General features: G+C 39.8%; 1 protein-coding gene across 1 annotated transcript in view; it reads right to left on the bottom strand.

Moving 5' to 3' along the window:
• PIGN (phosphatidylinositol glycan anchor biosynthesis class N) overlaps positions 1-13,754 on the bottom strand; it is a 96,189-nt gene extending 82,435 nt beyond the window's left edge. The window contains exons 1-4 of the mRNA XM_009279210.2: positions 13,498-13,754; positions 9,268-9,389; positions 8,022-8,120; positions 2,494-2,600 (exon numbers count right to left, since the gene is read on the bottom strand). Of these exons, the coding sequence (XP_009277485.1) occupies positions 2,494-2,600; positions 8,022-8,120; positions 9,268-9,389; positions 13,498-13,724 (555 nt within the window). The 5' untranslated portion in view covers positions 13,725-13,754. The remainder of the gene's footprint in view (positions 1-2,493; positions 2,601-8,021; positions 8,121-9,267; positions 9,390-13,497) is intronic.
• Between the last annotated feature and the right edge of the window lie 1,469 nt (positions 13,755-15,223).

Genomic DNA, 15,223 nt, shown 5'->3' with positions numbered 1-15,223 from the left:
GTTCCTGGAATTTTAATTATTTTACCCTAAAAAAAGAGTTCAATCTTATAAAACTGTTTTTCACAAAATACTTAAAAAATTGGAAATGCATTAAAAAAGATCTTTTTTTTTTCCCTGTTAGTTAACCTAGACTCCCAGTATTTTGCTCCCTAATTTTTCCTTAGCACAGACTCAAACTATGATCTAGGTAAAGGTTATTTAACTGAGAATCACTGGGCCACATCACACTAAGTTACACTCAGCCCCTTAATTATTTTGAAGGCTTCTAAAAACCAAAAAACCCCAAAACCAGAAAAACCACAATCAACTCCATACCCATCCAGATCTCCAAGCCACTCCCAAGCTATTACCACACATTAAAATTACTGAGTTTTAACCCAGCTGCAGATAAAAACCCCACCCAGTCTAGCCTATACTCAATTTTCTCTGTCCCAAGAAAGGGCTAGGATCACCTTGTACCACAAGCAGACATGACAGGAACTATCAAGTATCATACATTTTTTCCGCCACTCATGATTTAAACAATCTGTTCCTGATCCATACAAATAAAAACTAGTCAGAGTTTCATACCTCCTGACCAACTGAGTTATCGTTAGTTAGCACTTTTTAAGAACACAAGCAATTTCAGGGTGCCAGCACTAGTAGCCCAAACATTAGTTAGCCATTCTCCATTTCATCTCCATCTTTTTTGGGGCAGAGGAAGCCACAAGTGGCTCTCGTGGTGCTTGGGACCTGCTGACTACACAGTAGAGAGAGAGAGAGTACGTATCTTACTTCCTAAAAAGGCAGAAATCCAGGGACCACCTTGCCCAACAGAGTTCAACGACATGTTGTTAAATATTTTGGGTTAAACTTCAAGGGGGAAAAAAAAAAGTAGGCAAAGCAGAATTTAGATTTCAGCAAATTGTCATTGTTACTTATATATAATCTCACCAGCACAGCTGAGTTGTTCAAGTTATAATAGCAGTGACCTCAGTTTCAGTCAGCCTCAAGTTTCACACTTCTGAAGCAATCACTGATGTGTAATTGAAGAGATGATTAATGGAATGAGTGTTTTACACCAGTCAATCAAGTCCTATCCATATGAAATTTAGATGGGAAAAATAAGTCCTTAAAATAATGGTGCCAGTTCCAAGGAAAAAGTCATCAGTAATGACATATATATTAAACGTATCATTATAGTTTGAAAGAAGAAATGCCATTAGGTGTTTTGAAGCAAAAGAAAGGTAGTACCACCCTCACATACCTGTGCAGCTCCAAACAACAGCAGGGTGCAACTTTAAGACAACAGCTATTCAAGCGTAATTGACAGCCTGATTTGATTTGTATTATTCATACACATTACAACATGCAACCTGGCACAAGTGCACGTTCAGGGAGAGGATGACAGAAAAAACATCTTTTCACCTGCAAACTCAGAAAATCACTTCCTCTGAAAATTAGCAAACTATAATGAACTTTTCCACCCTATGTCACTGTTAAAGCAGACCCACCCTTGGCTTCCTAATATAGATGCTGATTTGGTTTATTGATTTATTTAGTTTTATTTTTGGTTTGGTTTGATTTATGCTGGTTAGCTAACGTTAATGCATACAGTCCAGAGATCTGGTGGAAAAAGTTTTAAGTCTTAAACTCCATTAACATTGTTACGAGATCCAGAAAGTAACTCACCTAATTGCTCCACTGATATAGGTATTTATACACCAATACCCACTATCAGAATTTCTTAATCCACGACAAGTGAGGTAGCATGGAATAACATGAATATAGGAATTAATGAATAGTCAGAAACTATGTGCCTTGGACTATTAATACTTACAGTGACAGCATCACAGAAAACAACACTCATGAACCAGCACTGACCCAACTCAGCTGAGCAGAGCACCACGTGAACAAGTTATACTGCTTCAGGGCCGAAGCTGCCTCTGCGCCCTCCCCTCCCGCAGCTAACTGTGACTACTCTGGCAGCCACAGCCTAGCATGAACCACAGTAGGTAATCAGGAGCCAGCTACGTGCTTCAGAACAAGCCACACTGTATAATTACAGCGGGGACAAGCCTGACAAAAATTAAGTCATTAATAGTGTCCATTTCTTTCTCATAATGAAGACTTACTGTTTCTGCCATGCCATAATACTTGTTATAAAATCCTTAACTAATCACATTCAAGATTCTAAAGGGTTTGTAGTACTCTAAGATGGGTTTCGGACTATATGCAAATTTAAGACAAAGAAAAGCGAAGAATGTTTTTAAAGGGTACTTCTATTAGTGTTAAGTTTTTTATTAGCATTGAATGACAAATACTTCCTCTAAGCTTCCATTACACTACTCATGATAATCAATTCAAGCAATTTTTACTTATGACCCCAAGCGATAGGCCTTTCAAAAATTTCTTACTTTCTAGTTCTATGATAAAGTTAACATGGTCTATGATAAAGTTAACACCCAGCTGTGCTTTTTATACACAGGTAGCATAAAAAGATTCTCTGCTCACCTTAACATGATCAAAAACCCACATGTCAAGCTTGGCTGCATCTTGTGCTCCAAAGTCTTCACTTTCTGCCGCGTAACAAAATGTATAAACGTGATCTCCAGTAGCACCTGCAAAAACAATATAGATGGAATAGGAGACAGAGAAAAGTTTTCTTCCTTTTCTCATAGTCAAAAATAAATGAATATTAATCCATAGGAGTAGAAACCTATCAAGAATGACAATCCTGAGATAAGTCAAAGAAGTTTTCTCCTTATTTTAAACTTTCCCATAATTTATGTTTTTTTGAAGCCTGGATACCATTTTAACTCATTAGCTTAACACTGCTCCTCATTCCTCTGAGGTGCTGATATCCAGTATGCTCAGGTGACGAAATAAAGTATGGAAAAGCAGATAGGAGTAGAACAAATCCCAGTTAAAGCAAATTAAACAGAATTTAGTTTTGAAACAAGGAATTTCACTGAGAAACTTCTAACAGAGGAAGCTACACATTAAGAGCCTTGTTTGAACACACGTGTTTTGGGTGTGTGTGTAAGAAAATTTACTTAGCTTTTGGTTGTTAAACTGAATCATACAAGACAATGCCCTATCAATAAGGCCTTTTACACAGGAAAACATCATATATCACATGTAAGGAAGGCAACAGGAAGGATGTTACTTAGTTACTGTACATCAATTCTAGGAGGCAACGCAGTATCGAAAGCCAAGTGGACAACTTCAGAAAGGCAATATTCAAAGTCTGCATCTTTAAAACATGGATTTAAAATATAAAAGGGAGATCTACTGGACTATGTTCAGGCATAAAATACAACATGAGGGCCACTGATGCAAAAACACAGCATCTGGACAAGGCAATTTCATTCTGTACTCACTGTCAAGAGAGCAAAGCAGAGAAAGGGGGGAAAAAAGATGAAGACCTAGAAGAAAATTAACTTCTGAAGTCCTGGAAAGATCTGAAGTTAGGTGGGGTTTAATGAAATAGTTCAGTCAATGGCTGAGCTGTTACAGCTCGGGGATGCTATTTCTACCATGACTACGTAAACTGCCAGAGGGGAAAATGTTCTTCAATCAGTTGATGGCCAGAGAGAATATAACAGATTTGCTGGATGTCACAATTATATAATGCAGTTTTGTAACCTTCCAGGCTTGTGAATGAACTAACATCCCAGTATAAGGGAGCTGTTTTACCAAGATTATGTTCAAACCCACACAAGGGATGCAGGTATTTCAGGCCAGGAAGATGAAAGCTGGCACAGATTTTCTGCAGCTCCCCCTGCCCCCCAGGAGACATTGCTACTACTCATCACCCAGAACACTCGCTGCAGTTCTCACAGTCTGAAAGAAAAGGAAGAAAATACTCCCAGGCATTAAAAAGTGAATTCAGGAGTTTCAACTGGCAGATAAATGAGTTCAGAAGAAGAAATAAGCCCTGGCCATCACTGTCAGGATGACTGATGGTCTAAGAGGGTAGAATGCTGTACTGTTTTTCTGCAGTGTCACAGCAAACCCGAGAGGATCTGTCTTTGAGAGGTGCCACACCAAAGAAGCCAAATGAAAGCATGCAGTTAGCAGACCAGGCAAAGGAACACATCTACTGCTTACCCATTTCTAATTTCTACTAGAGCAAAAAATCCCCCACCCAACCCTGCATTGCTATGAAGAGAAACAGTGGCAAAATGAAGCCATACTAGGAAAGTTTTGGAGTGCCTGCATAGCTTATAAAATAATTGATTTTTTTTTTTTTTTAAATAAGAAACCCTACTATGCAAAGTGTTACAAAATATTATTTTATTTCTGTTGTTTGAGAGGTGGCAGGCAACAATATGGCCAATACTTTCTTTAAGTCTGGGGATGAGGAAGCAAAGATGGGATAGAGAAGTAGAAGGATGCCAGGGATGAAAACATCCTTTAGAAGCGAGCACAGAGCTCTACTGGGTTTGGTGCTGCCATTACACTAAGGGAAATAACTGGAGGTGCCAGAAACTCCCACACCAGATACTTCCTATTCCTATTGCAGACTTGACTGGCACATCATCTCGCCCTCAGCATCAATATTCAAATATTAGGATCAGGGATCAAGTTATCACTCTCTTACAATAAGATTTATATCCTGCAGAAAGCAAAGCTCTTGCTCTGCTAGCAGGGCAGGTCCTGTGTCTGACAAGCCTTTCATGGGTCAGAACCCAGACCAGCAAGAGATTTTTGCTAGCAAATTTTGCAGGCACAAAAGAGGGGAAAAAAGAATGAAGGCACAAGGACAGTCAGACACTGAGCCGACAGAGCGTGGGCATCAGAGAGCTGTCATCAAACACAGCCAGGTGAGGAATGTGAGAAATTCTGCATTTTTCTTTGTGCGCTGTAGGAACAAGGAACTAGAAGAGGAGACCAAGAGGTCTGTCTGTCCAGAATAACCCTGATGAAGGTTTGTCCTGCTTGTCCCCATGGTCTTGACAATACCCTTTTTCATACTCAAGCTAAACAATGACCCTAGCCTTGCTGCTAGTTTCCAAGAGAGAGAAAGGGAACCTGTGGAACAAATGGCAATCTGGGTGCAAAGGACTAATACCTACTTCCCTTAACAGAAGCAATAGTCTCAGCTCCTTTTTCAGCATGGCATTTAATACTCTGGATTATACTCCAACCTAGACCCATGACAAAACAGTACAGGACTGGACTGTTCCAGTCAAACCGCAAATTCTGGCAAGTCTAGAAGAAAACCTCAAAATTTTAAGGAGCATTCTGGAAATAAAACAGGCATTTTGAAAGTACATTTTCAGGTAATTTCAAGGTCATAATCTAAAAATATCATAGAAAATAAATTCAGTGTACTAATTTTAACCTTGTGTAGCTTAAGTAAGTTTAACTATTAGAAACTAACACCTTTTAATCCTGCTTAAGATGTAAGTAAATTGCACACCAGTTCCAAAGGTACTTCGGACATTTTCTCAAACTAAAACACTAATCACACATTTAAATTAACAAATTTAGATTTCATGCATATCTATTTTGATATTGAAAGAGATCTGTGAGCATTTTATTTACCTTCTCTATAGAATCCTCAACCATTTCATTGAAATATTTATTTTATGACAGGAAAAGGACCTGAAGAACATAAACAAGGACAGGAAACAAAGGATTTCTCTCCCCTTCCCAAAAACCAGCAGGTATTACATACTCTTTATGCATCATCCAATGAAAGCAGTGAAACAGTTAATAAAATTCTGAACATTTTAGCATGATAGAATACACACAAGAAGAGTCCTGTGACCTCACTAATTTGCAACACAATAAGAGGGAGAGAAATTAAGCTATGCTCCCCTATCTCCTTTTTGGCTTTTTTGTAAAAGTAAAGAGCAAACACTTGATTCCATTCCCTTCTGTATTATAAAACGTCTCCTCTTTGGAAATTCTGTATTATAAAATCCTTTCTGTATTATAAAACTTGTCCTCTTTGGAAGAAGGGGAAATACCTTTTTCTACCAAAAGAAGTTAATCTACCTTTCTATCATGAGAAACTATGATTCATTTTCCCCATACAGCATCTACTTCTCGGATACAGCGCTGCACTAAACCTTTCTCAATTTTGGGAGACCTCCCTCCTCCAGCAAAAGAAAGCTCCATTGTTGATGCCACTCAGAACAAGCCGTATTGAGAGACACAGCAACAGTATGGTATTACCCTTGCACATCCCTCCAGATAACATCAAAGCTGCTTCCAAGCCCTCTGCTTATCTTCTTACTCAAACAAAACCAGTAGAAGGACAGGGCTCTGGGAAATTCTTGAATTCCCCAAATATTTTCCCAAGAACGTATCTCAAAAAAATGTAAACAATCCGTGCAAGGGCAGTGTACTACCTTTCCCCTTTCCCCAGCCACCATCGCAATATTCCCAAATACAAGCTGTAATCTGAGGTCATGGGAAATTATCAGGAGATATTTTTACAGCTTACCATAAACTTATGAGGATCAAGCAAAGAACAGAAAAGAGGTGTGTGTGGGGCAGAATATCAGGAGGAGACGGGGAAGAGACTGGAGTTCAGGAAAAGTTCAAGAATCATCACAAGAAATATCATGTACGCTTTTTCTAAACCAATATTAAATTCCACTCCTATCCTGCCTATCACATTTTTCTGATCTGTCAATGGCAATACTTAGAACAGCAGCACATGCCCCTAGCTTGTCCCCTTTTCACTTCAGTCTGTTTTATTCTGAGATTATGGGAAAGGGTGTATATGCCCTCATTCTTCCAAGAACAAAACGAAATTAAACTTGGAGACCCTTTAAATGTTTAAAGTGTTGCTCAGCAGTCTCTGCATGCTCAAAGACCAATTGTACTGGGCTGACAAGACTTTAACACACTGCACACCACGGGGAAAAGATCTCAGCTTCAGGAATAGAACCAGGCAGTTCCTACTTGCATACAGTTCTTCCCTTTACACATTATTGTTCTGGAGTAGAAGCAGGATAACCCACAATAAACTACTTCTCCAGCTCAGACACTCAAAAAGGATGGCTGCAGTTCTGTCACCCAACTCACTGGGAGCTGCATGCAGAGGAAATAAAACTCCAGCTGCAGGCTTGCAAACAAGAGCTTTAAACCTCAACCAAAGAAAAAAGCATTAGGTCCTTTTAACTAAGGGTGTGTTTCCTTTAGTATGCTGATAGAATTAGGGAAGGCCTCTTTAAATGGATGAGTAATAAATAGGGATATCCTCTTTAAAAGCTTGCTTCTTTTTCTCCACCCAGTCTTGAATTCACAAACTAGAAATCAGGTATACACAAATATGCAAACTGGAAATATTTCATTCACCTTCTCTAACTCAAAAACTGTAAGTGTCTATGTTACTGTAGCCATGTGTTTTAGGTTAATACCTATCCTAGACCATAGTCTTCATTGTACTAGCCTGATTACCTTGTATAAACAATGCATGCCTTACAACGATTATGCCCTTGAAGAAGAACTAAAAGACTGATAAAAGGGGAACATCCTGCCCTAGAAGGCATCAGAGGCTAGATGATTGCCAAAAAACCAAGAAGTCAGCAAAAAACTGCGGTAACTAGGGGAAAGGTAAAGGTGGCAGGGGGAGATCGCAACCACCAATTCAATTTAAGATTGGAAAGACTTGCTCCCGACACCTGCAAGGAGCATGCGTGCAAATTTACATGGCAAGCGAGGCTGATTTGAACATAACTAACCTATCAGCATGAATTTAGGCAGGTTTTTACTAATCATGTAACAATATAAATACGCTGTAGTTCTTTTGTGTGGGGTGCTAGCTTTGTGGAATTACCACCTAGCACCCGTCTTCGCACAAACAGGAGATAGATAAATATCTTGTCTTTGTGTGTAAGATTGGTTTACTGTGTGGAATTACCACCTAGCACCCGTCTTCGCACAAACAGGAGATAGATAAATATCTCGTCTCTGTGTGTAAGATTGGCTTACTGCACACTGGGTACCGGACACCGCTTGTGGGACAACATTACTACCTGATAACTACGTGTTAAAGATTCACAAAATTTAAACCTTACCTTTTGCAAACATTGGCAAAATATCTGGACTTCCCCAGCTCCAAGTATATTTACTTTCGTTGAAAACAGAGTCAAATTCCACTGGATTCTCCTTCCATCCTGTTAAACAAACATACCTGGATGTAACTGGGGTTGCCAGAAGATCTCGTTGACTGCTAAGATTGATAGTACACGCAAAATGTCTTTTGTTTTGGTTTGGTGTTTTTTTTTTTTAAAAAGTTTCCCTTCTATTATTTCACAATGTACTCCACTTTGCGAGTCTTGGTTTTACTTCGATTTCAACCTCTATTTGCAATTAGTCCCCCATTCACTCCCCAGAAGTGAGCTGAAAACCTAAGCCAATCTCATTATGCAGGGATCCAAACAGACAAAACACACAGCTGGTTTACCTTATAAACAGCTAAAATTATCCTGAATTCTAAATCCCTTGTTGTCTGAACTCAGCTTTTGGCATTTTAGGCAATAAATTACACACTCATATATCGTATTTCCAGCAGTCACGTTCCACTTCATCAAAATAAAACCTTCAAGATCTTCTGTTTCCATGACAAGGCAGCTCACAGAAATATAGAGATGCTCTTAATGGCAATTCCTGCCAATCCTGCATTTGTAGCAGATGTCAGAAGGAAGAACCTTTTGATTAGGAACATGGACAAGACCAAGTAATTCCTCTGACCTCCCCTGTCCAAAACCAACACACATTACACGTGTTGAGGCCTGGAAGCCTGGGGGAAGGCAGAGGACCACACAAAAGACCAAGTCAGTAATGCAAAGGCTTGTTCCACATTATTAACCACCAAGCATGCAGTAACAGCTAGCTCTGGACAAAACACATAGTTGGGGTTTTCGCTTTATTTTGCTACTGATTCTCCAACTCAACCTAGCAAAGGTTCAGCTAAGACACCGCAGTTCGCTTCTTGTTGGCGACACCTACTTAGCCATCTCCCATTAGATCCCAAACGATAATTAAAAACTCTGTTACGTGAAGAGGTCGCTCCATAAGATACTTCCACTTTTAGACTCAGGGTGCTAAATTTTACCATGTTACAAAATATTAACTTATGTAAGCTATTTTCATAGCTACCAATATTAGGAGTAGGAAATCCATCCAAAATTATTCTTTTCTATATAATCTTGGTATACAAACCACTACGCAGGTGTTTATCAATAATCATCTAGAAGCCCAGCACATCACTAAAACACCTTATTTTGGAGGACAGTGTTCAAAGCTTTAGGACCAGCATACCTTTAGCAACTGCACTGACATCTTCATAAAATCCAGCGATAAGCGCAACGTGCCCTGGCCTGGATTCTGTAGGGACCCGGGTGTGAGAGATTCCCCAGCTGCCATTATTCTCTAGAATACCCCTGAAAACAGGATACAAGGCAGTTAATGCTTATGACTTCTTGAAGGTACAATGAATTGCAGATAAAAAGAGTGACAGGAGACGTAAGGCAGGAAATGCAAAAAAAACCCCCAGACTAAAACAAATTTTCACTACCGCCTGCTATGCAGCAAAACAAGCAGAACATTAACCTGCAAATAGTTCTATATTATAACACCCCACAGAGAACATTACTATTGTGGCCCATCAGCACTGCAAACAGATGAGTTTAGGTGGTGTTCTAATACACTTAGAATTAACATACTATTTTCTTCTGCTATAGTTTACTTCCCCCCCCCAACAGATTGTTTCTGCCTGGTGTTACTTTCCTTTGTTCTTTCCATTTAGCTTGAAAGCATCTAGTTCAATCTTCTCTTACTCATTAAATATGCTCAATTATAATTAGTTCTTGTGACCATGTCTGCCTTTATCTGTGCTGAATATTGGAAGCCAGCATCAAGAGAATTAAAAAACTACGTAAATGTAAGGTGCAAATCATTTCAGCAACATGGAGAAAATTTAAGTAAACCTTGTATCTTTTGTAATTAAACCGAAGTGAAGGAGAATACCCTCTCACCACATATACGGAAATACATAAATTGTCTAGGGATTATGCACATACAATAGTTATAACAGATAAAAAGCAAAGAAAATAGAGGACAAAGCCCGAATGTAAGAAACAGCCTCATAAACTACTCTTGTCTGCTGAAGATATGAACAGCTGGAGCCTGTTGGAGAGCAAGCGGTGAGCATTACCATATGCTGTTTTCTTGTCTCCATCTTCTGGAAGAAGAGAAAGATTCACTGCCCACTGTCAGAGCAAGGGGAGAAAGAAAACAAACAAAACACACCAGGACATACCTTATACTAATGTTTAGGAAAAAAGCAGCAGAATCTTCTGAACAAATTCAAAGCAGTCTTTAAGAGTCAAATCTGTCGGGAAACTGTATTTTTGTTGTTCATGATATAAGCTACAAAATTTGCTGTATTTTTATGGGATGTGTTTTAGCCCAAGTAGATTTTAAGTTCATGCTTTGTAACTTTATTTTTAACAGAGATTTTATACAACTGTTAATTACAAGATCTGTACACTCAGCTTTAAATATATTTCTCACTAATGAAGTAAGAATCAAACCACAACCTAACATTTCAGACTCCACTCTAAGCTTGCAGGATTCAGAGTTTGCTTGTTGGGTTTTTTTTAACTCATCTTAGACCTCACATTCTCAGGCCTACTTGAAAGCTCACAGGACTATATGGAATAGCCCAAATATTACAGTGAAAAATGTAAAAGGTGATATAGCACTCTGACATGTTATTCCTAGCTCTCAGCTAGGTTTTAAGACGAGTTGTACTGAAAAAAGTACTAATTTGAAAAAAGGATTTAAGCATTAGTTCAAGTGGTTTCTAATTTATTCTCACTGGAGAGACTGATCAAAATGCATTGCACTAGCATTAGTGGAAGATTTAAGACAAAAATAAAACACTTCTGGCCCTCCTTACACTTCATTGTCACAACAGGTAGGAAATTGTTTTAATTAGAATTTGATTTCTATTGAGTTGGAAAGTAATCCTTTACCTTTGCTTTTGTGGGACTGTATCACAGGACGTGAAGTCAACAACACATACCAGGCATAAAAAAATAATCGCCAGATATGGTCATTTACCTGTTCAAAACTCATTTAGCTATTTTGAATTATTTCAAAGCCTTTTTCTCAAAAGAACCATTAAAAAAAATTAATTTCCTTGACAGTATAAACATTAGCTACCCATAATAACAATGATGAATATGAATATGATATAGTAATATGGCTGAAACATGACAGGCAAGGAATAAAACATCTTCCCCAAAACCACCACCACCACAGCAATTCAGACCACCTACCATCCCTCACAGCTATCAGAACACTGCTGAAAAACAGATTTTTCAAGAATATTTGTAACAATTCAGACCACCTACCATCCCTCACAGCTATCAGAAAATCTGTTTTTCAGCAGTGTTTCAAGAATACTTGTAAGAGAACAGACTAGGTACTTGGCATACATCAGCCAGCAATCTGCTCCAAGCCTAATAGATATTTATTATTAATTTTATGTACCTACTAAAACTTTGCTTCTATTTATAGCACATTGCTACACAAATGGTTCTTGCTCATTTAAAGATAATCTTTCCTCATTAACAACCCAATAGTTCCCAAAGTGCTCCACCTGGATGAGACAAGTAATCTGGCTGTTACGTTGCCCATTAATAAGGGACTGAACACTTGGCAATTAGGAATGAATGTGCAAAAAAGTGAACTTTGTATTAATTTGCATATACTTTGGGTTAATATTATTGAAAAAGGAAAGCTCAGACAGCAATAACTTGGCAGAATAAAAAAGGAAACACTTCCAGCAACCAACATCTGATCTTGTTGAACTGTTTACAAGGTTAACTTATGGAAGTTGTGTAGCTTAAAGGTTCGGTGACAAAACACTGAGCCTCTTGCTTCAAAATTGTAGCAATATATGTAATAGAGCTGAAGATACGCCCTGGACTGCCCAGCCCTCCACCTTTCAGAAAGCACAACATGCCACGTGCTTTCTCTTTTCATCACCTCTCACATACACATGCATTTTATGCAGAATGAGACACAGAGAGAAATACAGATGGCACTTCAAACCTCTACTGGCATTTTATTCCACTCAGTGACCCACCAGCATCTTTGCTTGTTACAAGGCAGTTCTTCCCCTCTATTCACCTGTGTACTTTCAGCACAGGTGACAATGTTTTACTTCTACAGATTTTGAAATAGAAAGCCCGTAACTCCACAAACAAGGTAAAGCAGAGACAGCAAAAGTGCAAACTTCCAAATACTGGACAAGCTAATACACGGTTTAACTTTTTATTTGTAGACACACGTGATAACGCTGAATGGGTGAAACCGAAAAACTCAAACCACTTAATGGCAAAAATATCCATTATAACTCTTTCCTAGCCACTACCCACCACTGCTCCTAGCGATGGGGCCGTTAGAGCATTCACATCTTGTTGATGGTGCAAAAGACCAACAGTTTTACTGCCAAGAGAAGAAACTGCTCTGGAAGAAGTGTGAAGTCCACTGCTAAAAGACAGGGAAAACTCACGCTGATGTGGCAGACATCTGCCGGTGGCAGACAGCACCTTACAAAAACACTAACAACAGGAGAAGCAGGTACAAGTAATCCCATATAAGCTGGCAAGTGCTGAGCAAGGGCTCCTCAGATTCCTGTAGCAGACTGCAAACGCCCTGACAGCTTCAGATGATTGATTATTCGGGTTTGCTCTGATATTCAAGCCAGACCAGTGCTATTACACAAAAGTAGTCTTATTTAATACTGTCTACTTTTTTTAGTCTAGGTAATGATTTGTCTTACGATCAAATAATTATCGTGATATAAGGAAACAGAGAAGGTTGGTGAAAATTAGTTTTAAGCACTCAAGGATATGACTTTTAACACTTTTTTGGCAGGACTAGTTTTTCACAATCTTAAACCAAATCATTCCATTAAGCAATCAGACACGCACTAGAGAGCACGAGGGAGGCAGCAGGGTCACACATGCAGGAAGGGTGGAACAAATAGGAAGTGGCAGCCTGCTGTTAGATCCATTCAGGCCATCTTTCTTAATCACTCCTTAAAAAGCTTCATCAGTAGCTTAGAATTAGAAGACAAGCACATTAATGAACTACTACTCCTAAACTGAACATCCAAGAAGCAGTTTAAATTAACGACTCTGTTAGGCTTCAGAATTTATACCATACTGATATGAACGGAGAAAGTTCACACTCTACTCAGTCACTGGCTAGCTGTCGTTTTCAGAGGACAATATTGACTCAATTTACTCTGTTCATGGTTTAGCAGCTTTACTTGACAAAAGGGGACACCAACTCAGGTTCATGCATTTCTGCAGAGTGTAACTCTGCAAAGTTTGTTACTTCAAAGGCAGAGGGAAAGCAGTACCCAAGCCACCACAGTTGCTGTTGTTCCTCTTGTTCTCTTTTCAACATTACACAGAGCTGCCTCCAGAAGCAAACATCTTCTGGATCAGTAGCATTTTCAGATGGACTTACCGCAGGTAGGGTGCTCGGGGCGTATTGTTGCTGTTCAATTCATACAGCGAATCTGCCCGCAGACCATCAGCAACAAAGAGTACAAGACGTTTTGCCGGAGGTGGTAGTGGAGTCTGCTGAGGAGTCATACCATGAACGAGGGGAGAGCTGAAGTAGATGTCAAAAATGGAGACCAAGAACACACAATGCACAAGGAGACCCGCGAGTATGAAGACTGATACACCCATGACAACAGCGGGCTGGCAAGGCAAAGTCCAACACTGAGAGGGAGTAAGAAAAATAAAGTTAGGCAGATGAGACTTATCAGAATCAATATTTATTTCATTTGTTACAGAACGGGAGTACCATGACCACAGTCATTACCCAAGATCCATAATCAATCTCTGCTTCCAACAAGCTTTTTCCCAGAAGTTTTGGTCAAAAGTCACTGCATGGTTAATTCAGACTTTCAGATAGTCATTATGGCTCAGCAACTCATCTCTGGTGTTTAGTGGGGCATCAGATGGCTTCAAAAGACCATTGAATCAAGCAGTTTGTCTGATATTCAGCAGTTTTTTGTTACCTACCTCAGTGACAGAAGACTCAGACAATGCAGTATCTCTATGAACATACTACCCTCTACCGGCTGACTGCATGACAGTGTTGAGGTCTGTTCAGGCAAACACAAGTCAAAGACAGCTAGGAAAAGCCATCCTATAGCACACATCCATCCAAAGTTGCTTTTTCTAAGTTTACTATCAATTCTGGGTTCATTATGTTCTGCCTAGAAACAGAAAACTTCTTTTAAAGGAACAAAGATGCTCTGCTGAGTGCAGAACACTATTCCTCTTCTAAAACAGGTGACAAAAGTACAACAGCTGAAAGATTATGTTTCATGGATAATGATATTCCCTTTTTGAATGTTTTTTTTTCTGCCCTGTCATCCTCTGAAGTCAGGTTAGGGATACAAATATGCTTAATAACAGGTACACTGGAAGTGTACGTGTCTGTCACATGTACTGAGGGGTTCATATGATGCCTACTGAAAGCAAGGCAAATATGTATATTGACTCAGGTAAGTGTGGGATCTGAGCCTGAATGAGGCTTAGTTCTGACAAAGTACTATTAGTGCCGTCCAGGCTGCTAACTTGGTTTTTTTAAATATTAGCTAATTATCAACCTTAAGTAAAGCTGGGGGCTGACGGGGTCCATCTGTCAGAGGAGAGGAAGAGCATCTTCAGTCATAGGCTTGCAAAGCTGGTGAAGAGGGCTTTAAACTAGAGATGCCGGGGGAGGGGAACCTCAATCCATCCCACTCCTACCAGTTTGATGCCAGGGCCAGCAATAGATGCCCAGAGCCTGGAGAAGGATCACAGGTCAGCAGGAGAGCGCCTGAAGAGCGGCACAAAGGAACTCCAGCCAGTAAGACAGCTTCATCGGGGGCCCAACTTAAATGCCTCTATGCAAACGCACGTAGCATGGGGAATAAACAAGAGGAGTTAGAGACGTGCGCACGCCTGCAGGGCTACGACCTTATTGGCGTCACAGAAACGTGGTGGGATGGCTCCTAAGATTAGAGCGTTGGGATGGAGGGATACAGGCTCTTTAGGAAGGACAGGCAGGGGACACGAGGAGGGGCTGTCGCCCTCTATGTCAATGACCAGCCGTAGTGCATGGAGCTCTGCCTGGGGATGGATGAGGAGCCGACCAAGACCTTGTGGGTCAGAATTAAAGGGAAGGCAGGGAC

This window comes from Aptenodytes forsteri, unplaced genomic scaffold, assembly GCF_000699145.1.
Source record: "Aptenodytes forsteri isolate BGI_AS27 unplaced genomic scaffold, ASM69914v1 Scaffold81, whole genome shotgun sequence".
Lineage (NCBI taxonomy): Eukaryota > Metazoa > Chordata > Aves > Sphenisciformes > Spheniscidae > Aptenodytes > Aptenodytes forsteri.
The sequence above is the reverse complement of the archived record's forward strand: the minus strand, read 5'-3'. Positions and strand labels throughout refer to the sequence as shown.